This window comes from Tinamus guttatus, unplaced genomic scaffold (assembly GCF_059628265.1).
Source record: "Tinamus guttatus ecotype Peru unplaced genomic scaffold, ASM5962826v1 Tinamus_guttatus_pri_ptg001150l, whole genome shotgun sequence".
NCBI classification, from domain to species: domain Eukaryota; kingdom Metazoa; phylum Chordata; class Aves; order Tinamiformes; family Tinamidae; genus Tinamus; species Tinamus guttatus.
Genome location: NW_028289684.1, coordinates 2,919,278 through 2,941,381, shown reverse-complemented (window position 1 = coordinate 2,941,381; position 22,104 = coordinate 2,919,278). Strand labels below are relative to the sequence as shown.

At 45.0% G+C, this 22,104-nt stretch overlaps 1 protein-coding gene across 1 annotated transcript in view; it reads right to left on the bottom strand.

Annotated features, from left to right (window-relative positions):
- Positions 1 to 2,447: 2,447 nt before the first annotated feature.
- The window catches only part of TOX2 (TOX high mobility group box family member 2), a 119,912-nt gene continuing 100,255 nt past the window's right edge, over positions 2,448 to 22,104 (bottom strand). The window contains exons 6-9 of the mRNA XM_088538744.1: positions 16,688 to 16,768; positions 12,102 to 12,509; positions 10,004 to 10,134; positions 2,448 to 3,597 (exon numbers count right to left, since the gene is read on the bottom strand). Of these exons, the coding sequence (XP_088394870.1) occupies positions 3,561 to 3,597; positions 10,004 to 10,134; positions 12,102 to 12,509; positions 16,688 to 16,768 (657 nt within the window). The 3' untranslated portion in view covers positions 2,448 to 3,560. The remainder of the gene's footprint in view (positions 3,598 to 10,003; positions 10,135 to 12,101; positions 12,510 to 16,687; positions 16,769 to 22,104) is intronic.

Sequence of the window (22,104 nt, the reverse complement as noted above, 5' to 3'; positions counted from 1 at the left end):
AAAAACGAAAGCAATAAGTTCTTCCCTATGTGCAAACATTAGGGATTTGCTTTGTAGGGACAGCGATTTAGATCGACTTTCTGGGATTTAGAGGTTTTTAAAGAGAGGTTAGACGCAGAAGAGTTTAGAAGAGAGGACTCTGACCTGACACATGAGGAGGGGACTGGGTGGCCTCCTGGGCTCCAGCTACCACATTTTATACTAATATTCGGCCGAGGAGCTCAGGCCCAGAAGAGGCTGGTCCCACTGTGCTGTCACTGTGCGGTGCACAGTCCCAGTGTGGTCCTCACCCCTGTTCCCACTGCTCTGTAATCAGCCGTATCCACCGAGGTGGCTCCAGCATGGACAAGGCTGGTGCTGGCACCGTAGCCATCCCAGTCCTGCTGCCACTGCCTGGACACGGACAAGCAGAGGCACCAGCGTAGGCCAGCAATAATGCAGGCATATATCTGAAAAGCAGTTAAAAGCATGAATATGTTTTTTGCATGGTTAATCCTAAATCTGCCGGGTCACCTTTCCTTGGCCATTGCCTCTTCTCACTATGTACTGTGAATGAAGAAGACCTTGGTGGAGCCTCCCAAGTGGTTTCAGACAAGTCATCACAACTACCTGGGCATAATGAGGACAGGATATCCCACAGAGATGCTGCAATGGGGTGGCTGAGCATCTGGGACAGGGCAATGGCAAAGGCAGGGAGCTGGTGTAATAAAATGCCTCCTGTGAAGACCTACATCAGGCCTTCTCACATGACTGGGAGCAGCTTGCTCATGATTTCAGATCCTTGAAGCCACTTATCTACTACATGAAAAAAATGCTCATGTTCAAGAAACTCTCCCTGGTGCAAGACCTATCTCCTTGCTGTGGTAACTCAAGGTAGGTTTTGATCTTAATATTCTATTTCTCTTTCATTCTCATTTTAATAACTGCATGTTGGGAAGAAATCTCCTGGCTCTGATATGGGAGTGTAATTATCTGCTCAGCAAAAGATATCCAGGATGTGTGGAGATGCTATCATTTGCTCTGTTCCTCAGGAAATTTTATTACGCTCCAGGTTCTGTTTCCAAATGGTCCAAGATTGCAGTGATAAAAGGGGAGCTTTGCAGCTGAGGGTTATGCTGGGCACCAGCACAGAAGTGTCTCATGTTTATAGCTTCACTCAGCAGCTCTTCCCACTTGACAGGTTGACTGCAAGAGTGCAAGGTTTGCTGGTGATGGTACTATCTATGGAATAAAATACAGTCACTGTGTTTAACAGCGCAAGGAACAAGCACTTTCTGCTTTCTGTCTGCTGCTTACACTTGCCGAGAGCAGGAAGTTTGGGGTTAAACATGTAACTGCTCTAATGAAAGTTGATTTGCAGAGTTACATCTTGATTTCATCTCCCTCTCATGCAGAGAAACAAATGCTCCCAGCAGCAAGGACTGCCACTCACTTGCAGGGCAGTCTTGGAAGGAGATGATGATATAGATTTTATGTCAGGTTGGCAGCAGGATGACTTTGTGACCTGCCAGGGTTTTTGCAAGCACCTCTGGTCTTCCTGTGCTCCTTGGGGCAAGGCCTGGTGGTGCATTTTGGCCCATCTCGCCTGGTGTCCAGGCTTGTTGATGGAGACTGCCCGGTGCCTCACATCACGAATTGCTGCTCATGACTGCAAGGCTTTCCCAGTCGCCTGAGGTTGACCAGGGCCAGCTTTCTGGTGGAAAAACAGGGGATTTTTGGGTGGGGGAAGGAGGGTGTCTTGGCGGGACTTGCTCGTGTCACCACACGCAAGTCTCCCATGGGCACAGCCATCTTATAAAATGGGCTCCCAGTAGTCCATTAATCCACGTGTTTCCTCTCTACAGGCGGCTGCTGGTTTGTGACTTGATGTCGTGTTAGTTTTTGTGATGCTTGAATTTTCCACCCTCGCTGTGTTTGAGTGTCCCTCTCACAGGTGTTTAACCAGTAGCTGGAGACTGGTCTCTCCTTGGTATTCTTCCATGGCCATCGGGAAGTCGATGACGCCCCCAGTGTCCACACGGACCTTTCCAGTCTGCAGGCAGGAAGGCAGAAGGGTCTTTAGGAGGCCTGGGACATGCATACAGCAACAAGTTAGTGTTTTACAAAGGAAACCAGTCTGCGCAGAGCATCCAAGAGCTTTTTTTCCCCTAGGAAATCAATAAAAAATGCCTGCCTTGCAAAGTGGCTGGCATTGCTCAGCCATGCCAGAAGCTGCCCCAGGCACATTTAGCTAAGTGCTATTGACCCAGCACAAAGAAAAGGGGAAAAGAGGAGGGTTTGGTGAAGGGGAGAGAACAAAAGCAAGACTGGGGTGAGACAGCAGTGAGGGATGGGAAAGCTGAAGGGAACAGACCAGGCGCAGGGTCTTGCTGTCTGGGACCATTTTCGGTGTGTGCAGGGTTCGTGTCTGCCTGTGCAGTCCCCCAAATAAGAAGAGACTGCTTCAGTTCTTACTTTTTATACATTTTATTATAAAGAAAGGTAAGATAAGCATTGTGAACCGAATGTGCCAGGTGCTGTGAAAGCAGCACCATCAAACAAAATAAGAAAACAAAACAAAACAAAACAACAACAAAAAAAAACAAACCCAAAATGCACCTTATGAGAAACTGTAATTATGCTCTCTAATCTTTCATAAATAGACAAAAATCATTGTCAGCAATTTTTAAATAGATGGACATATGGCAGGAAAAAATATAATAATGCCATACAACATGGATATAAATTGTCCATTTCTTGCTGTACAAATAATAGAAACAAGTTTGGCAGGCTTTTTGTTTTGTTGTTGGTTTATTTTATACACATCTCCCTTCTATGTATAACTAAAAAATGTGCTACAATTAATATAAAATGCTTTTACTATAAAGTAAACTACTAATTTTTTTTTTCACAAAAAATCTTAAAGATGTCTTTAGCACAGCTCTAAAACACTTAGTAAACTACTTACAACTATCCAACAAATTATATTTTCATGATTTTTTTTTCACATTATTCCTCTTGTATTTTGTCTTTTGCTCGCTCCCCTCACCTAGCTAGGAATAGGTTTTATTTATTTTTGTATTTTTTGCCAGACATCCAAGGCCTTTGCATGTACAATATTCACACAAACTTCACATTTTCTTGCACAAAGTTTAGTGCTGTTAGCAAGTCAAAAGAGTGCATCCTCCTACTGAGCTGGCCTAATGCTTTAGGACACCAAACCTGGGCCTATGCTGCGTCTAAAAGCAGTTCACTAGGAAAATAGTCTGTAGCTAAGCTGATGGCAAGCAGAAAAAATGGTGTCCTTTTTTTTTGTTGGTTTTGTGTTTATATTTTTTTTTATTCTTTTTTTTTGTTCTTCATGATTTATGAGGTTTTGGGTTTCCACGGAAAGTAGGCTTTAGAGTGCAGAAATAATAAAAGAAAACTGCTCTTGGAGCCTGGAAATGAAGCCAGCAACGAGGTGCAGTAGATTCGCTCTGTCGCCCATACGACTTGCTCGCTGCCTCTCCTGGTAGTCTGTAGAATAGACCCTCTCAAGTGTCCTTCATCTGAGCCTCCTCAAAAAGAGATGTTGAGTTTTAGGTGAGGTAGAGTGCCTTGTCCCTTGGCAGCATGCTGTAAGAGAAATGAGAGGCAGGAGGTAAGATGGGCAGGAAAACAGCCATAAAGTATCTTGACAAAAGCTGAGAGTGGGACAGTTTGAAAGGAGCATTTGCACAATTGGTTGCTCATCAGGCTCTAGCCTGACATGGTTGTATGGCACTCCACAACACAAGATATAAGGAGGTCTGCACATGGGGATGGGCCATGATGAGATGAACCAAGTACAAGACACTTAAACTGACAGCCTGGCACATTGTGAGTTCTGCCATCTTAATAGCCAGGTCTTAACCACAAATTCCTTCCCTTGGCTTAATTTTTGCTCTTGTGAGGGATCCATGCAAGGGCTAAATCTGTGGAACTCAGGACAGGACAATGTGGGTTCAATTCTCCACCTATGGGATTAAAGGGCTTATCTAAAGATGGTTGTAAGTGTCCAGAAGGGCTTGTGGAATCTAGATGGCTGAAGACCATGGGAGACATCAGCTGCTCAGTATCTCTTTCACTTCTCCTTGTATCCTGAAATAAGTACAACCAGGAAAACTGATAATAGGGAAGTAAGGGGGAAAAATCTCTTCTCTGGTGCTTGGAGAAAGCAGGCTTAGCCAGTCCTTCCCCCAGGTTTGAAGATGAAAACAGTAAGTACAATAAACCCAAGAAAGACAAGAGCTCAAGCAGAAAACTAAAGGGACATCAGCAAGGGATGTATGCACTCTGCATGTCCCTGCCTCAGAAGAATTTGAAGTGATCAAGTTATTAAAGCAATGAATTTGAACTCAGGAGATCCAGGTCTCTACCAGATGGGGAACCTAGAAAAGTAAGGTATGCATATGGATATTGCAGCTAATTTTTAACCGCTGCCTTCCCCAAACCCAAGCAGTCCCAGAGGTGAGCAGTAACCATCACGAAAGGCAGTATGTTCCCTCTGGTGGCTATGTGAATATGAAACCCAGAAGACATTTTAATTGGTTTTATCATTTACGCAGATCTGATGAAAACTTTGTCAGTTCATTAGGACATCTGGCCTTAAAAAGTGGCAAAGAAAATAACAAAGCTTGAGGAGATTTTGGTGTGTGAGGTTTTGAGCAGAACAGTAAGGAAGACACAGACAAGGCAATACTGTTGTTGATAGAGTGCAGCGTAGACTCAAGTGCACTTCGTAAATCTCCACATTTTATGATCTGCATTTAAAATGCAGTCTTCTCTGCTGCCCTCAGCAAAGATTTAATATCAGTGAGCAGTAATGAGGTATTTCAATACTAAAACTTCATTAATTTTACAAAATATGGTACAGAACACTTCCCAGTACATTACAAAGTATTACCATAAATAATTGAATCCAAACTAAGTGCACTTGTGATGTTTTATCTTTGTGTTTTTACAGTGTTCTCTTAGATTCTGATTTGGAAAATTCATCCATTTGGAGTAGATTGCTTCATCGTTCATGATGCTAATTGATTAGCATGAATTAATGAGGTTCTGGATGAACTGACTGTACACAGCTTTGTACTCCTGGGCAACACACAACAGAAAGCCCATGATTCGGATATGCCAGGGGACCACTTGGGTGGAGACCATGGAGCCTACGTAAATCCCAGCAATCGGTGATGAATGTCATAGTGACCAGACAAAAAAAAAAAAAAAGTATAGTATCAACCATCAGGGGCAAGAAGACCTATTAAAAGACCTTTTTCTAACTCTGATGCTGCTAAGGCTTCCTAAGAGCCAGTATGTGGCTCACAAATGCTCTGATGAGTGCTTGGATCCAATCAGAGTGCCTGTGCCCTCCTATCTTTTAACCCAAAGAGGGTGGGAAGAGGGGACAAAAGCTGCTGAATGTTTCCCCAAAGGAAACTAATCCATGCCTGGAGATGAACCTCATTTTGCAATGCCAGCCTGATGCTGTCACACCCACACACAACTGCAGGAACACCACAGTCTCATAGCTTTCTGCTGGACTTTCACAGCAAACAGGCCTCCTCGAAGGCCTCCACTCAATCTTTCAAGATTGGTGAACATTTATCTGAGGACAGCAGCCATGCCAAGGAAGAGCCTTCACACGTTTGTAACAGAGATATCATGTAACACCACCTGGGGAGCTTTTTTCATCAGTTCATATAATTAGCAGCCATAGGCTATGGACTAGGTGAAAGCCATGGGGACCTGAGATAATACTTAGAATCACAGAATAATAAAGGCTGGAAGGGACTTCTGAAGGCTCAAAGTAGGGCCAGCCAAGAGGAGGTTGTTACCATCTCCTGAGCAATGATGTCTTAAAACACTGTTTCCTGAAACCTGATGAATAATGCTAACTCTTGCAAATGAGATAAAGGACGTGTAAAGAAGCATCCAGTTCAGTTTTATCACCCCAAATCTATATGTTAGGAGACAAATGCAAATGAATCCTGAAGACATCTTATGGATGTGAAGAGCTGCAATTATAAGACAGGACAGAAAAAAAAATGCAGAGGTGCCTGGAGGAATTAAGAAATATTTTGCAGGTAACTGCAAACCAAGCTGTAACCTTGATAAAGGCAAGCTAGTTCACATGGATAAATTCATTCTCCCGCCCCCCCCAAAAAAAAGATATTCAGAAGGTACCTGGGAAAGAACAAGAGTGTGGAAAAGGCTGTCAGATGAAGGGTACCAGTGACTAGATCAAGTAGCTTGTGATATGATGGAAAAAAGAGTAATATTTTGCAATTGTTTGTGGGGATAGACAGTCATATATTAGGCAGGAATGAGAAATCACTATCTATGTCTTTATTAACGATGCTGAATAGCTAAAGCCCAGAAAGAGATAGAAAAATTGGATGGAAGTCAGTAAGCACAACAAAATTTAGAATGGAGAGAAGATGAAAAAAAAATTAAAATTCTCTAACGTGGTTGATTTATGAGGTAAGGAGTGTCTGTTCACAGGATCCTAGAATTTGGTGGGTATAAAGAAAGAAGTATCATTTAATGGCATTTAACTTGCAGTCACAGATGGCAACAAAAAGCTAAAGGAATTCCTCACAAAAGGATTTACTTTTAGTGTTTACTTACTGAGGAATTTACTAGACGGGGAAGGACAGAGAGAAGTCTGGTCTTCCTAGTTTTACAAAAGTTGTCTGACACAAAAGAAAATGTAAGATTGGGAAATTTTACCCATACAACTCAGGATCAAAACAATATGAAAGCCTAGCATGAAATAAAAATCGTAATCCAGAGAGCAAGACAGGAGTGCCTCTGCTGGGGAGGTTGGAGTGATCCTCTCTTTGGGCGGTGAAAAACCTCATGCAATTCAACAAGGCCAAGTGCAAGGTCCCCTGCACCTGGGGAGGAATAACCCCAGACACCAGTACAGGCTGGGGACTGACCTTCTGGAGAGCAGCTCTGCGGAGAAAGACCTGGGTGTCATGGTGGACGACAAGTTGACCATGAGGCAGCAGTGTGCCCTCGTGGCCAAGAAGGCCAATGGAATCCTGGGCTGCATTAAGAAGAGCATCTCCAGCAGGTCGAGGGAGGTGATCCTGCCCCTCTACTCAGCCCTGGTGAGGCCGCATCTGGAGTACTGTGTCCAGTTCTGGGCTCCACAGTACAAGAGGGATGTGGAGCTGCTGGAGAGAGTCCAGCGCAGGGCTACAAGGATGATCAGGGGCCTGGAACATCTGCCCTATGAGGAGAGGCTGAGGGAGCTGGGCCTGTTCAGCCTGGAGAAGAGAAGGCTGAGAGGGGATCTGATCGGTGTATATAAATACCTCAAGGGAGGGAATGCAGAGGACGGTGATGGTCTCTTTTCAGTGGTGGCCACTGATAGGACTAGAGGAAATGGCCGGAAACTGAAACACCAAAAATTCCATAGGAACTTAAGGAAAAATTTCTTAACAGTGAGGGTGACAGAGCACTGGAACAGGCTGCCCAGAGAGGTTGTGGAGTCTCCTTTTCTGGAGATCTTCAAAACCCGCTTGGATGCAGTCCTGTGCCACGTGCTCTAGGTGTCCCTGCGTATGCAGGGGGGTTGGACTAGATGATCTCTAGAGGTCCCTTCCAACCCTAAGCATTCTATGATTCTATGATTCTTTCAGGAGCCTAGGACTTTAGATGTAGCTGAGCCACATCACAACAGAAGATAATCCTTCTTTCTAGACATTGCTACTTTGTTTCTCAAAGTACTGCTCTAAATGCAATTAAGCTGAATGCAATTTTAAGGTTGAAATGGTCAATTACATGGTGCAGAAACTTCCCAATTATACCTAAAACTGTGCTGATGAATCAAACTCAACAAGACGTGCATGCCCTTCATCACCCAGCTGGCATTACCACGTCCTGCTGGTTGCTGAGACCATGGAGGCACATAGCTAACCAGGCACAACCAAATGTGCAGATCATGGCAAGGTTGTGCAACAGAGTCTAAGCCTTACTTGTGATGTAGCTTCCAAATTAGCTCAGAATTTGTGTGAGAGGCAGTGCAGATGAGCAGAGCAAGGGCCAGACATTGCCCTTGAGACAAACAGGGGCTGGAGTTCACAAGTAAGAAGGTTGGTCCTACAAACGTGTGTGAATGCTACGGGCAACCCAGAGGATGCACTTCAGCAGCAAACACAGTAAGTTAGCAGGAGGAGGAGGTGGTGGCACTGATGATGGGCTAGGCTTTATGATATAACAAGAACTTGAACTTAACAAGTCAGCTTTGAGAGCTGAGGTTTCCAGCAGATTATATCTCACAAGTAATGGGAGATCAGCTGTTTTCTTAACAGACAGTAGGACATTTTTTGATGCACTAAGCAACGACTGACCCTTACCCATCTGAGTTCATTGCTGTTATCTACTCTGATAATTATCTGGAAGTCTCTGCATAATCTGTCTGGTTTTAAAATTATTTTTTTCCGGGAAGCTGTGATAAACCCATGAAATTTGATATTTTTGCTGTAACAAAGGCATGAAATGCATAAGCTTTGATCATGAATTGCATGGGCTCTCTGCTTACAATATGGCTTTGGAGCAGGATGTCAAAGAGCTTGTTTTAGCAACAAAACTCAGTCCTGCCCAGCTTAGCCTTTCAACTGTTTCTGGAGCCTCTCCAGTCTCCTACTTTCCACATGGCTCTGTGAGACCTCCAAGTTATTTATTTCCCTCAAATAAATAAATGTCTGCACTGCCTGTGCCCAGGCTTGCCATCACAAGTGCGCTGCTAGCACAGGCGGCGGCTCAGGGGGCTGGGATGATCCCCCCATTTTTCATTTATCGGGAATAGGAGCATCACTGCAGTGACCCTCATGCTGGCCCAGCCATATCAGAGCATGGGGCAGATCTGCAAAGGCTGCAGTGGCCGTGTCCTGCAAGACAGAAGCACGGTGCCATGCTTGGGAAGTTGAGGCTTTGTGCCCTCTCCTGGTTAAACCCCAAAACAGACGATGGATCCACTGCTAAAGGCAAGCGGAGGAGATGTTGGCCTCAGCAATAAAGGCAATCCACTTACTTAGAAGTAGAAGGATGTAGAAGGAAGAAGTAGAAGCTAGTGCATGCAGCAGAAGTCCTCAACTGCTGCCATCTCCAGGACTCTCCTCTGTGCAGAGCACCTGTCCACGAAAAGTGTGGAGCTCTCCCATCACAAATAACGCTTTGCTTTCTCACTCAAGTAACAGAGCAGCAAACTAGCTCTTCTGTTTGCCCTGAACAGACTCCACTGACCAACCAGCATGAGCACGGGGCACGCATCTGGAAAACACTGATTTCCAGGGCTCCATGCACCAAAAACTCACAGGACTTGGATTTTTGGGCCTTTGGACTAAAGCCATAGTTGGCCCAACACACAAAACAGGAGCAGACTGGGCCTCCCAATCCTGCTCTAGAAAGAAACAAGTCAAACTTCCTTTGCTTATGGGACGGAAGCCCAATGAAATGGGAAGTAAGTTCTTCATGCCCAATGGAGAAATGATCTGTGATTCTCAAACCACCTGCTTGTATCATTTCAGTGAGCCTACAGAGAAGAGGAAACCCTGAGCTTCATTTACCATAATTAACCTATGAACCTGCTGTAGATTTTGGGACAGGGTCTCACCTGCTATAAATTATCAGACTTCCAATAATTTAGAAACACTTTGTTTCTTATATGTCAATGGTTAAAAGATGCTGATCAATTTGGTTTGGAGGAAGCTGGAGACAAAAAAAAAAAAAAAAAAAAAAGAACTCCACAGAAATTGCCTCGGCTGCTCAGCGATGCCTGAGTGATGCCCAATTATTTTAAGGCCTGCAACTCAAGTGATTCCTTTCAGGCTACAGGAGAAATGGAGCACCATGACATTAAAAAGAAATGCAAATTGTTTTCGTAGCATGACATTTTCATGTTTTTATCACCCATCCTTCCTTGAATTTCAGCTACAGATGTGCATGCAGATAACGGAGAGTGCATTAGCAATATTCTGTTTTGTCTACTGGCCTGCAGTGGTTAATCCCACACTCTCTGTTAGGGTAGTCGTTGTCCCAGTCAGTGCTTCCTGGAGGATTTGATGCGCCAGGCGAACGGGGGCCAACACTGTTTGGAAACTCAGGTGAAAGATGTGAAAAGTCCTGTGGGATGGGAAAGAAAGGAAGGGTTACATGTGTGCACACAGGGAGGAAAAACAGGGGCTCTATTAGCACTGCATAAATATGCTGGCTGCCGAGCAAACACGGCCGTGTTCAAGCACCCAGAGTGCTTATGCGACCGGGGAGCTGCCGGGGGCTCAGAGCTAAAAGACCTTGTGCAACGTCAGGCATTGCAAGCAGATACCGATGCTGCAACATCTGTTTTACATCCCCGTTTCCATCCCCTGTTTTCCAGGAGGTGCACAAACTCTTTCAGGCTGCCCTGAAAGCCTCAGCATCAGCATTCTGGCAATCACAATCGTTTTTCCACTTCAGGCACAGCTCCCTTTGCAGGAATCCGTTAGCCCATCATAATGTTCAGTAACAAGGTAAGGAAAACCCACACAAGCAATATTCTCTCCATCAGCTGTCACTGCTGGCAATTTAACAAGGACTCTGGGAGACGGTCTGATTTAAAAGCCGATCACAACAGCGACTGTTTGGGGCCGGCCTAATTAGTTAAGATTAGGCAATGGCTACAAAAATCGGAGTCAAGGTAGTTACCTGTCTAGAAATATGATTTTCTCTAAAACGTCCAAATGAAGGTACTGTGATCTTTTTACATTTAAGTTTTTTTTAATAACAAGCATATGTAGAATGAAGCCTCAAAAAATGCTGCTCATAGCAACCACAAATACCTCAATTACAGTGATGACAAGGACCTCCTTTTACACCTATTTTTGGATGCTGGCTATTACTGATGTTTATAGAAGTCACTTTTGCTTTGGTACAGCCAAAACATAATCACCATGCTGCTAAAGTTGTTTGGGATAGCTGGAGTAGATTAGAAACTAATATATGATCTAGGATCTGACTCTTCCAGGCATGTTGCCTTTTTATAATAGTCAAGGATAATTGTGCTTCAGCATCCCTCCTTTCCTTTTATTTTATTTTATTCCACTGCAGTGTATGCTCTCAAATTACCAATTTGTGCTTTCTCCAAGTTAGTCCTGAAACAAATGGGTTGAATTATGGGGGAAAAGCTTTGTTCACTGCTACAGTACTTTCTGATTTTTGTGATATGTATCTAATAAGCGTGTGAAACAAATCATTCAAACACTGAGTGAATAATACAGTTAAAAGTATCATCAAGTAAATTATACCAGCTGTGAATTTCAGAGCATATGTCATTCAGTATGAATAGTTCGTCCAGTTCATATTCCAGATGGATAAACTCTGGAAATCTCTCATTTCCTATTTTGCGTCCTGGCAGGCTCTCTATAGGGCATAGGGAGTGCTTTCTGCTACTGTTTGGTTTTTGTCCTGATACCTTTTCTTAACACTGGGCTTAAAGGAGAGAAACTTTAACAGCCCAGACCAATTCCTCTGACTGTGGGCTACTAGGCAAGCCTGGATGTCACCAGGCATGGATTCTTTGAGCAGGTTTTACGCATTCATTGAATAGTTTTGCACAGTTTTGCTGTTATGCTGCTAATATTAAACTCACATTTTACCCTTGCAACTCTGCCACAAAGGGGATTTTCTCCTGTTTCTAGGCAGCTCCCAGAAAAATAATAATTTTACTTCTACATATATATATGCATATATATATATATATATATTCCCTCTATTCTCTTTGTCTTCCTGGCAGTAAAGCCCACATGGATCCTTGCTATCCTCCCATGACCTTCCAGCCCTCTCTTCTCTTAGCAATGTCATGAGAGGGGACCCTCACTGACTATCCAAGCCATTGCCTCAGACGCTCATCACCCAGAGCCACAGGGATCCTGAAGACAACGCTGTAGGACTTTGCACACAAGGAACTTCTCTTGGGACAACCGCAATTCCTGAAACATCCCACACTTGCAGAGCCCTCACTTTTGAGGCCGTACAAATTTGTCCCACTCTCAGCTCATGTTCTACAAGGGCTTTTTCTCTTAAGAGAAGTACCTAGGAGCCACAGCACTTACCTGCTGCCCTGGAGGTGAAGAAGTCATTGGCGGCTGTACCTGTAGTGCCATGGGAGGAGACAGGATGGATTGCTGTGGGACCTGCGGCATGTTGAGTGACTGGTTGAGGATGGAGCTCTGTGGATGGTGCAAGGACAGCTGCTGGTGGAGGGGAGGGCTGATTTGGAAAGATGGAGGTGGGGAGGCACTGATGCTGGGCAACATGGGTTTGGAGTTGAGGGTCCTGGAAAGGCTTGGGTGTGGGTGTCCACGGTAGTTCTGGAGATCCGACGGGGACAGGAATGAGCCTAACCCAGGATAAGGTGATGAGGCCTGTGGTGGCATGGTGTACATGGGCTGTTTTGGTGGGATCATTTTTGAAGGTTGATTGGTTTGGGCACTTTTCGTCTCACCCTGGTCGGCAGAGCTCTGTGGGAAAAGAGAACAGAGGCTGAATGAGGAAGGAAGGATGGAAGGAAGGAAGTGCTGATGTGTATCTTCAGGTGTCCTTCCTTTCCCGCCATGCAGAGAAAGTTCCTAAGAACAAATGAGAAGCAGGGGTTTATGGAGAGAGGCCATAGGGATCTTGGGCTGGCCATAGTGCCAAACGCTATCCCCTTACCCCCTTTTTTCCTTAAAATACACCCAGGTAGGGTGTATCCTGCTTCAGGTGCATAGAGCAGGGCTAGGATTTGCTCTTCTCTTCTTTCCTCTGACAAATGCCCCCATGGCGGGTCTGCTCCCCAGTGTCCAGGCTACTCCAAACTCCCTGTGGTTCCTGCTCTTGTCCACCCAGGCCTGTGCAGGCACTGCCAGTGCTATGCCTGGTTATGTTAAAACAGCCTGGCCGCAATATCCAGACCCTGAAGATCAAAGTCAACTGACCAAACCACAGACTTAGGCAGAGAGTGGAGCACAAGAGAGGCAATAAACAGCAGGGAGACAAAGTGCCCATCTATGGTTCATTCCTTAGGTCCAAAGAGGTGGGTGACAGAATCACTGTCTTTTCCAATAAAGAACAAATTGGACTGTGAAATTCTGCCCTCTTAATATTGTGGATTCCTGCAGCTCTGATGGGGCTGTGTACTGCACAACCCAGTGATGGCTTCATTTCTGAGGGAGAAAGAAAAGAGCAACAGGACATTTTCTGGCTTGGACAATGAAATGAGTTTTTTTTTTTCCTGAGGTGGGCTCTGTAATAATATTCTGTGTCCTTTCTCCTCTAGCAGTAGGGAACATATTGTACTGCTTTACTCAAAACAAAACTGCACCTCTGCAAAGAACTGATCACTGGAGAAACTGGGGAAAAAAACACAAACCTTCTCTATCAGCTCACCATATCCTTCCCAAAAGATAATTAGATCAGTAAAAAGAACTGGCCAGCACCAGCTCTTCCCTCCCTACAGGTCACTTCCCCAGTCCCTAGACATCCAGTTGCCAGCTTGGGGCACCCCCCCAATTTCCTTTTGCTGTCCCAGGACTATCTCTTTCTTAGGATGCTGCCAGCGTTATTTCTGTGCATGCACAGGATTGCCAGATCTTGGCAAGAGGGCTACAAAACTACAGGGGTGCTTTTCACATTGAATGCCTCTCCAAGAGATAGAGCACCTACAACTCCCTAACTATCTTCAATCAGAGCTGCAGCAGAGGCACTAATACCATCTACCTGAAGAGCAGAAGCCTGTACCCCTCTGCTTGCCACCAGTAAAGGATTTTGTTGTAAGGAAATCTTGAAGCTGTGCTGTGACTCTATGCCAACTAACCCATAGGGTGACAATAGGTGTCCAGGGTAAAAGGCACCCAGTGATTTAACCTAATGCCTCAAGCCAAAAGCAGCCCATCCTCTCCTAACCCAACAAGCTCACGAGATTTGCAGAAGCCACCCTAAATTCTCTGGCAGAAAATGCCTATGTTCTTCCCTGGAGATGGAGAAGGGCAAGAAGTGTCTACATTTAGGAGATCAGGGCTGTGCAAGGTTGGCATTTAGCTCACTGCTGCTACTCCAAGGTGCAGCAGGTACCTGAAATCCCCTTAATTTCACAACCCCAGACCATTGTCAGCAGGACCTCCATGTCACATTCCTTGCCAACCGCCCATCACCTCCCTGCCCCAGCTCGCTGGGCTGTCTGCGCCCTGGTCGGTTTGGAGGCTTCTCCTTACAGAACTTAATTGTAAGGGTTTTAACTTCTAAGAGTATTTAAATATGAAAATCACCCTTCCAAACACTTGTTCTGAATCCTCCACAGTAGTGATTGTTGCTTCATGGCTGTATGTGGAGATATCACGTCTCTGTATTATCTGCAGTGCGAGCAGAATACCAATATCAGAATATCCAGCAAAGCTACTCCTACATCCATCAGTGCCATTATGAATCTTTTTAAACACTTAACCCAGTGAAAGTGACTTAGATTATTTCCTTTTTGACCTTTTGGCCAGAGCGGTTAACCTTCAAGTGTGGCTGAGTTAGGTAAGCTGGCGAGGAGGCCGTCTGGAGCTGAAGCTCATGTTTATCTTCCCAGTAATAAAGCTCCTCTTGAAGTGATTGGACTTCTACTGCTCAGCATGACCCCGTGCAGTGGGAACAGCACGGATGGCTCAGCAAGTGCTCTGCCTCCCGCAGCGCAGCCCGGCTGGCTCCCTGCCCTGCCGTTCACTGGGGAATCCCTTCCCACCACCCCAGCTGGAACTTAAGATGGACCATGGCCCTTCTTGGGATGGTATCCTAGGGACACTGCTGCCTTTCCAAGTGTGGGGCAAACAAGTGTTGCGGGAGGAGCAGTAGGGACACCACAGCCCCATTTCCCAGGCAATGCTGTGGCAGGTGGCCAGGCTCTCCAAAGCTCTTGGGCCAAGGCCCCATGTCTGCATCAGGAGCAATAAACCTGCAGTTTGAACCTAACATGCCTAAATGAGAGCACTCAGGGAGCATCAGCACCGCTCCAAGTATTGACACTGACACAAGGTGATCAATGACAGGCTCCTGGGGATCACTCCAACAGAGATGGCCTCATCTTGTGAGACCCTGACTCCTTCCCCCCTGCATCTCACCAGTCACCAGGTGAAGGCAACAGCTGAATGCATGGGCAGTAAAAAGAAACATATTTGAGGAGTAAAGCTAGGAGGGAATAAGGCATGCAGGAGGCAACCATAAGAGCTGTCAAGCTGTTAGCTCTAACATCTTGGTGCTCTCTTTTTTTCGAACTCATGGTCCAGGAGACCTTCACCATCTCCCTTCCTTCCTTGCCCTTCCTCAGATATATTCCGGGCTTTTCCTTCAGACAGAAGTTAAAGCTAACCCACTAACCATTTTGCTCACACAGAAGTGAGCAGCTTGACTGCAGCGCTCAGCAGAAATTGCAAAGATGACTCAGACAGGGAGGATAGATTAGCTGTTTCCTCAAGACAAAGGCCAGGCTCTTCCATCTGAAGAGGGAGGCCCAGCTCTGTTTAGCAGGGCCATCACATCCAGACACAGGAAAATTCCTTCCCAGGCTGATTCTTCTTGCACACCCTCCACTCTGATGCATAGAGCCTGCACTGCTCCATGCAGCATCATACCATGAGCAGGTCTGTTACACCAGCTCTCACCACACAGGATAGAACCTGAGACCCTTTCCTATCACTCAGTGCTCTAACAGAGCTGGAATCATGAACTATACTCTAAAACAACTATGTGCCTCTATTAGAGCAAGATGTAGGACACTGGCCCCAGGTTGCTCCACAGATCCAGGGCTGCCATCTTAGCAGAGCTGCTAGCTCTAGGTTGGCAAGAGTCCACAGCCAAGGGAGCAATGTGACTTTGCTAAATGTGCAGAGGAAGTGTGACCAAGCCTAGTCCTCATATTGTGGATGACCACATCCACAAAAGGGATGTCTGGCTGTCTGGAACGTGAGGTCTGTCCTGGGGGCAGCAGCAGGAGTCACAAGAACCAGTGCAGACAGCAAGCCAAAGGAGTGGGACTGAGAAGGAAGCAGAGGAGGAGGGAACCAGCTTCACTTTACACTCAGGGTGGGACCCCTCCAAAGCGTGTTCCTAGAAAGGACAAATTCCTTCTCCATTATCTTTCTTCCCACTCTAAAGGAAGGACAATCATGTTTGGTCAATGAAAGCAGGTATCAACGTGCTGGAAGGTCAGAGCTATCACATCACTGTTGCAAGTGGAAGGGATTGAATCCTCGGAGCTGGTAACAAGAGGAGGCCATCAGATGTGCACCCTGCAGCTGGAGCTGAGGTGGCTGAACCTGATGTGTGCCATGAAAAATGAGACCTTGTTCTAAAGAATCACAGGAGGATTGAGGTGGCAAGGGACCTCTGGAGACCATCTAGTCCAAGTTCCTGCTCAAGCAGGGATTGTTGGGTTTGCTAAAGGGGGAAAACCAATCCCGGCACAGGCACATGCACACGCCAAGTTGGCTCCAACCATGCCGTGGAGCATTTCATTTAGATTTTACAGAAGGTAGTTAACACTGATATTAGTTCTGATTGATAGCACCGGTACAGCATATTTCGTACAAACTCTCTCCTCCCCAGAGATTCCCAAGAGTTGCAACTAATTTATCATTGCCACATCCAAAGAGACACGCGTAGGAAATATGTTGTGGGTTACCTTGGAAACTAAGCTGGCCCGGTAGGCTGCCAGGGCTTTTAGATACTCTTTCTTCGCCGCTTCTGTTTTCCTCTTATATGCCTGAAAGGACCAAACAATGAATAATAATTAATAAAGCAAACACAGGTGCTGCTCGGCTTCACTATGCCCTGCCATTCCTGCAGGAACCCCCATGCATGGGTGACCTCATGGCAGCATGGGGATGGAGTCTTCAAATATAGTTGGGCAAAAAGTTCCTTGTTTCCACTGGTAGGGGATTAAGTTTCCCCAAATAAAGCCCTTGGACTTGAACAGCCTGGAGATTCCTGAAGGGACCTGCTTAATCCTGTTCTGCACAGAAACCATGGCCTCAAGAACAAGGCCCCTTTCCACCCAAGGCCACCAAGACATCGTTTCATCCAAATACCATGGGGACCTCTTGGAAGTGAGCATTTGCCTACAGTGGGCAGGAACCAACCCAACTTTTATCAGGTGGAATCAATGTAATCACTTCCTGACAGGAGCGTGGAGACAGACTGATCCAGGTTCTTGTAGGAGCACATGCAAGACATGGGGCAAAACCTCCAAATGATGAGATTGGCTGAAAAACGGTTGAGACTTTCAAAAATTCTAACTATAAATGCCTTTCCTTGGCCTGTCAGTTATTAAGTCGTTAGAGCTCACGTTCTCCAGCTTCTCACTGCAATTCTGACAAGTGGGATGTCTTTTCTCTTGGTATATAAAAGCAGAGATTTTTGCCTAATCTTATGACTTGGGAACTGGGGGTTTACACATAATCAGCAAATATCAGGAGAGTTTGGTGCTCAAAAAAAAATAAAAATAAAAAGAGAGAGAGAGAGAAAGTCTGTAAGAGTGAGTTATTGCTTATTCTTCATTCTCTCCCCTGTAATGAGATATGCTTCACTATAGATTCTGAGTGTTGGTCTTATTTCTGCCCAGAGTTTGGTCCCCCATGTATGCAAAAATAACACAGTAATCCAGCCTGTCTCAAGCAGAATGATTCCCCATGGGGTAAAACAGATTAAACTGAGCAAGCCAGCAGAATATTTTAAAATGGAATAAAAATTTCAGCAAAAGAAGGAAACTTTTGAAAAAAAAGAATCACCCACCAGCCCTCTTTTGCTCTGGAAAGTCAAAGCCCTCATCAAGCAGAGCAAATAAAGTTACTTTCAATTAGAGCAGATTTGCATACATTTAATTCTGCTTAAAAACAACAACAGCTTTACTGCAATCGATATGCTGAAGTCCACCGGGGATATTTAGCTGCTTTTTGCTGCAAATCTGCCTGTGGATCCCTTGGCATCCATTGGAGACCAACAGCCCTGTGCGAGGCTGCATGCGAGGGTTATGGACCTGGGCAGTGGGACCGGCCACGTTGCGCCTGGTCCTGATATGGATGGTTAAAATCTGCTCCAAGCAAGGCCCTTTCCTTGCTGGAATTGCATTTAGCACTGTGTTCACATCACAGTTCCTTAGCTTTGCACCATCTCATGACACCTGCCATGGTAGCATCAAGCATTTCCTTCTATTACCGGCACACGAATGTAAAACGCCTTTGCAGACATTAAGCTCTCCAGGTATTTGAATTTAAGGTTTACATTCTTACAGATAAATGCTATTAAAAGCTGATTGAAAAAATAGTTTTCATTGCTAAACCAGAGAGACTCATTTTGATCTGACACACTGAAACTCTCCGGGGGTAATTTTCTAACGGGGATTTTTTTATACGTTTGTCTTTCGCTTTGTAGTATTTAGGAAGTATTATATTTGCTCCATTCAGAATAAAATTGCATTTTGAAATGTCAACCCAAAGATGAGTTTGCCTGCGAGAAGCAACTATTTCTTCAAACTGTATCAGCCGCCCTAATAAAAGCTATTTCCTTTCTCTACAGTCCTTGCTTCACTTATGTCCTTAGACCATCACAGCTGCACCCAAGCTAGCACTACAGCATTTACTGCAAAACAGAAGTGCAGGTTTTCCATCACCTCTACTTATAACAGATGTTCTTAAATGTGGGATCTGATGCCTGCATGACAATGAAATATGAATTTCTATGTCTCAGGCCAGTATAACGATGGCCATGTCTGGGTCCTGATGATTGAAAACAGATTTGCTTTTTTCCTCTGTAATAGCAAAATACCAAGAGTGGATTTTTATTTATTTATTTATTTTTGCTTAGGACTGTAGAAAATCAGTGTATTCAACAGCTACATGGAGACCAATTCAGTTATAAAGAAGGTTTGCCTGGAGAAACCTGGAAAGGTAAGTTAGACCTGCTTAACCTAAATGCAAATAAATAAATAAATACTCTACCCAAGATCATCACAGCTGCTTATCCTTGGCGTTATATCCTTTTTTCCACCTTTCACCTGCTCATGTCTTTTTTAAAGAGGGACCAGCCTTGGTCACTTGACATTGAAGTGGATGTGGGGGAAGTCCAAGGTAGGTTTCCCCAATACTCTCCAAAATCCAACTACTTCCAGGGATTCCTGAGCCAGCGGTCATCTATCTGTTTTGGGGCCATCACTAGGGTTCTCCTTCCAGGACTTCTCCTGTCTTCCCTGGAGTGCAGGGAGCTTTTCTGCACCCCCAAAGTGCTCCATCCAAGATCTTCAGTAGGTATAACATAGACTAGCATTTTGCAAGCATGCGGCTTGCGGGAGAACAGCGGATCCTCACAGAACCTCTCATGAATCCTCTGTGTGCGCAGAGCTTTAGAGCAGTATTTATAACCTTTTAAAATTTTAATTTAAACATTGACAAAACCATGTTGCTTTCTAATTAAATCATATTTTCTCCCAGGGATTTTAATTTCAAAGTAATTTATCAGATTTAAAGATCCTCAAAACATTTTGCATGTTTTCCTTTCTAACCTGCCATGCTCGCTGATTTATTTTTCGTATTCACAAGCAGGAGGATTCATTAGTCACTAAAGCAGTGGGTGGGTTGGGGGGAGCAAGAACAGTTAGTGATTAAGAAAACAAAAAATCAGAGCTGTAAGAAGCATATGTTGGGATCGTAATCCTGACACCTCTGTGTCTCAGCAAAGCAGCTCGTAATTGTACCGTAATGAAATGTTCTTGTTTGATAACCAGTTAATTAGAGGAGACAATTATTCCAAACCCTGCTGACGCCCACGGATCTGCTCCGTGTCGCGCAGACACAGAGTGACAGGAATAGCTGTTATCAGGAACCTCTGCATCCCAGCCTGCCTGCTTTAAGAGGAAAATTGTTTTCTAATCCTGGAGAAGGATGAAAGGAACCCAAACTCTCCCCAAAACCGCTCTCCTACTACCCCCAAGGATTGGTCTTGATTTTACATGGGCAAAGTCAACTGGTCTCAAGTGAAAAGGCCTCAGGTGGAAGCCTATGTTGAGTCTGGGACATTTTGCTTCAAAAAAAAGAGAAGGACCAACCCAGGACAGTCCAGGATAGGGATGAAGGGTGTAGTAAAGGCCATTGCAAAGAGAGGTGAAAAACTCAGACTATTAGTCGGGAAACAAGAACGCCAAGAGGAGAGTCTAGTTGTGGAGCATGGTGCAGCAGAGAAGCAGACAATAAACAATTCACTGCATCTCCTGCAGATAAGAAAAGAAGCAATAAGCTTAAATTGTAACAAGGGAAATGTTGGCTAAGCAAGAAGAAAGCGTTCCTAAACGTAAGGATAATTAAGCACTGGAAGAGATTGCCTGGGGAGATGTGTAATCTCCACCTCTGAAGGTTTAAGAACAGATTAGGCGCACATCCATCAAGAATGGCTTAAGTAGAGATGATCCTGGCTTTGGGCAGCAGTATGGTCTGGTTGACCTCCTAAGTCTCTCCTTGCCCTCCTTTCTATGATTCCACAATTGTTTTTTTTTCCTTCCAAATGTCCAAATTTGGATTTTATTTGGCTTGATGTTTTTTTCTAGAAAGTTTTTCTTGTAACTATTAAACACATTCCTTCAAGATAACTCTTGGGAGCATTATAATATATGACTTTGATATATGTTGACTACAAAGCATGTCCTTATTGCAAGGTGGTGTCTGCCACACTACCTTTTGCTTTGCATTTGGCCTCCAGATGCATGCAGCATATATGGCAATGTCACCCTCCAATTCCCTCCCAACTTCTCACCTCCTTGTACTCTTTTCAGTATTACACTTTCTCCCTTCTGGAGGAGGGCTCAATCTGCCCTTCTCCTCACCAAGAAGAGCAGTCACACAGACAGGGAGAAGGCTCAGGGACCTCCCATGGGAGATGGCCACACACAGCAGCAGGACTTGTTTCCCTCAGTGCATGGCCCCAGAGCAGGATGTTGGCCTCTATCTACATCTCCACACATTTCCATCAGTCTAAACCCCAAATGGCCCAGTCCCAAGGACTACAATCTTGGACATATTTGGCACTTGTCAAAGATGCCCATCAGGAAGCTGCTGTTCAAGAAGCACTTCATGCCCTCAGGCTTTCCCAGATAGGGAATAGGAGCTCTGGAGTATCTGACATTCCAGAGGATATCTACATGGAAAGCTCTATTCATACAGCTTTAGGAGAGTTACCACCATAACCCTGGATGGAGAAATAGTTCTGCGAAATAGTTTTTTAGAGAAGGGATAGATAAACCCATTGACTAAAATCTCCTGGAAAAGACTTGCTTTCCTCTGGCATGGCTTCCTTGTGTCACTGCTATGTAAGTCACATATCACTCCATGCACCGATGCATGTACATCCCAAGGACAACACAGGGAAGTACTGCCCTGGCATAAGCGGGCCCCACAGGATCTCTTCTTGGTGTTGGCTCTACCGTTATGAAGCTCTACAGCTGGTCTCAAACTCGTATGTCCTGCCGCAGACAAATACCATGTCCTATCACTCAGTGATGTATCAGGTTCAATGAGCAGATGCATCTGATTAGATGGATGATCTATTATTTTCTGCTGAGTGAGTAATTTTTCTGTTGGGTAATTTATCCCTTGAGTATGAAGGCTGTATTACTCTCCAGACTGTGCATTTGTTTGGGAAAATCATATATGCATTTTGCCAAGAGTCACTTAGCATTACCGAACAGGTCCTGCTGAACAGGGCTGCCATGAGCTCCTATTTTCTCTGCTACCTTTGCAGCCCCAGTGAACTACTAGATTCATAAACTCAATTGAAAATGCTGATCTGGTCTGGCATTGCTTCTATCCCCGTTCAGGTGGTGACACACCCAAAGACAGGAAGCCCTATTTTATCATGGGGTTCATCCACCAGATTGCTCAGGAACTTCTTAACACCTCTGCTCTGAGTTTGTGGGATTGAGGGAAACACCAGCCCAATGGCTCTAATCTGTTGCCAGGCTACCTAATGAAATGCCTGCAGGTTTAAATGTTGGTACAAGGGAAAAAGAGGCTCCAGAGCCTGCAACTTCCTGTGCCAGCTGTGATTCCCTGTGTG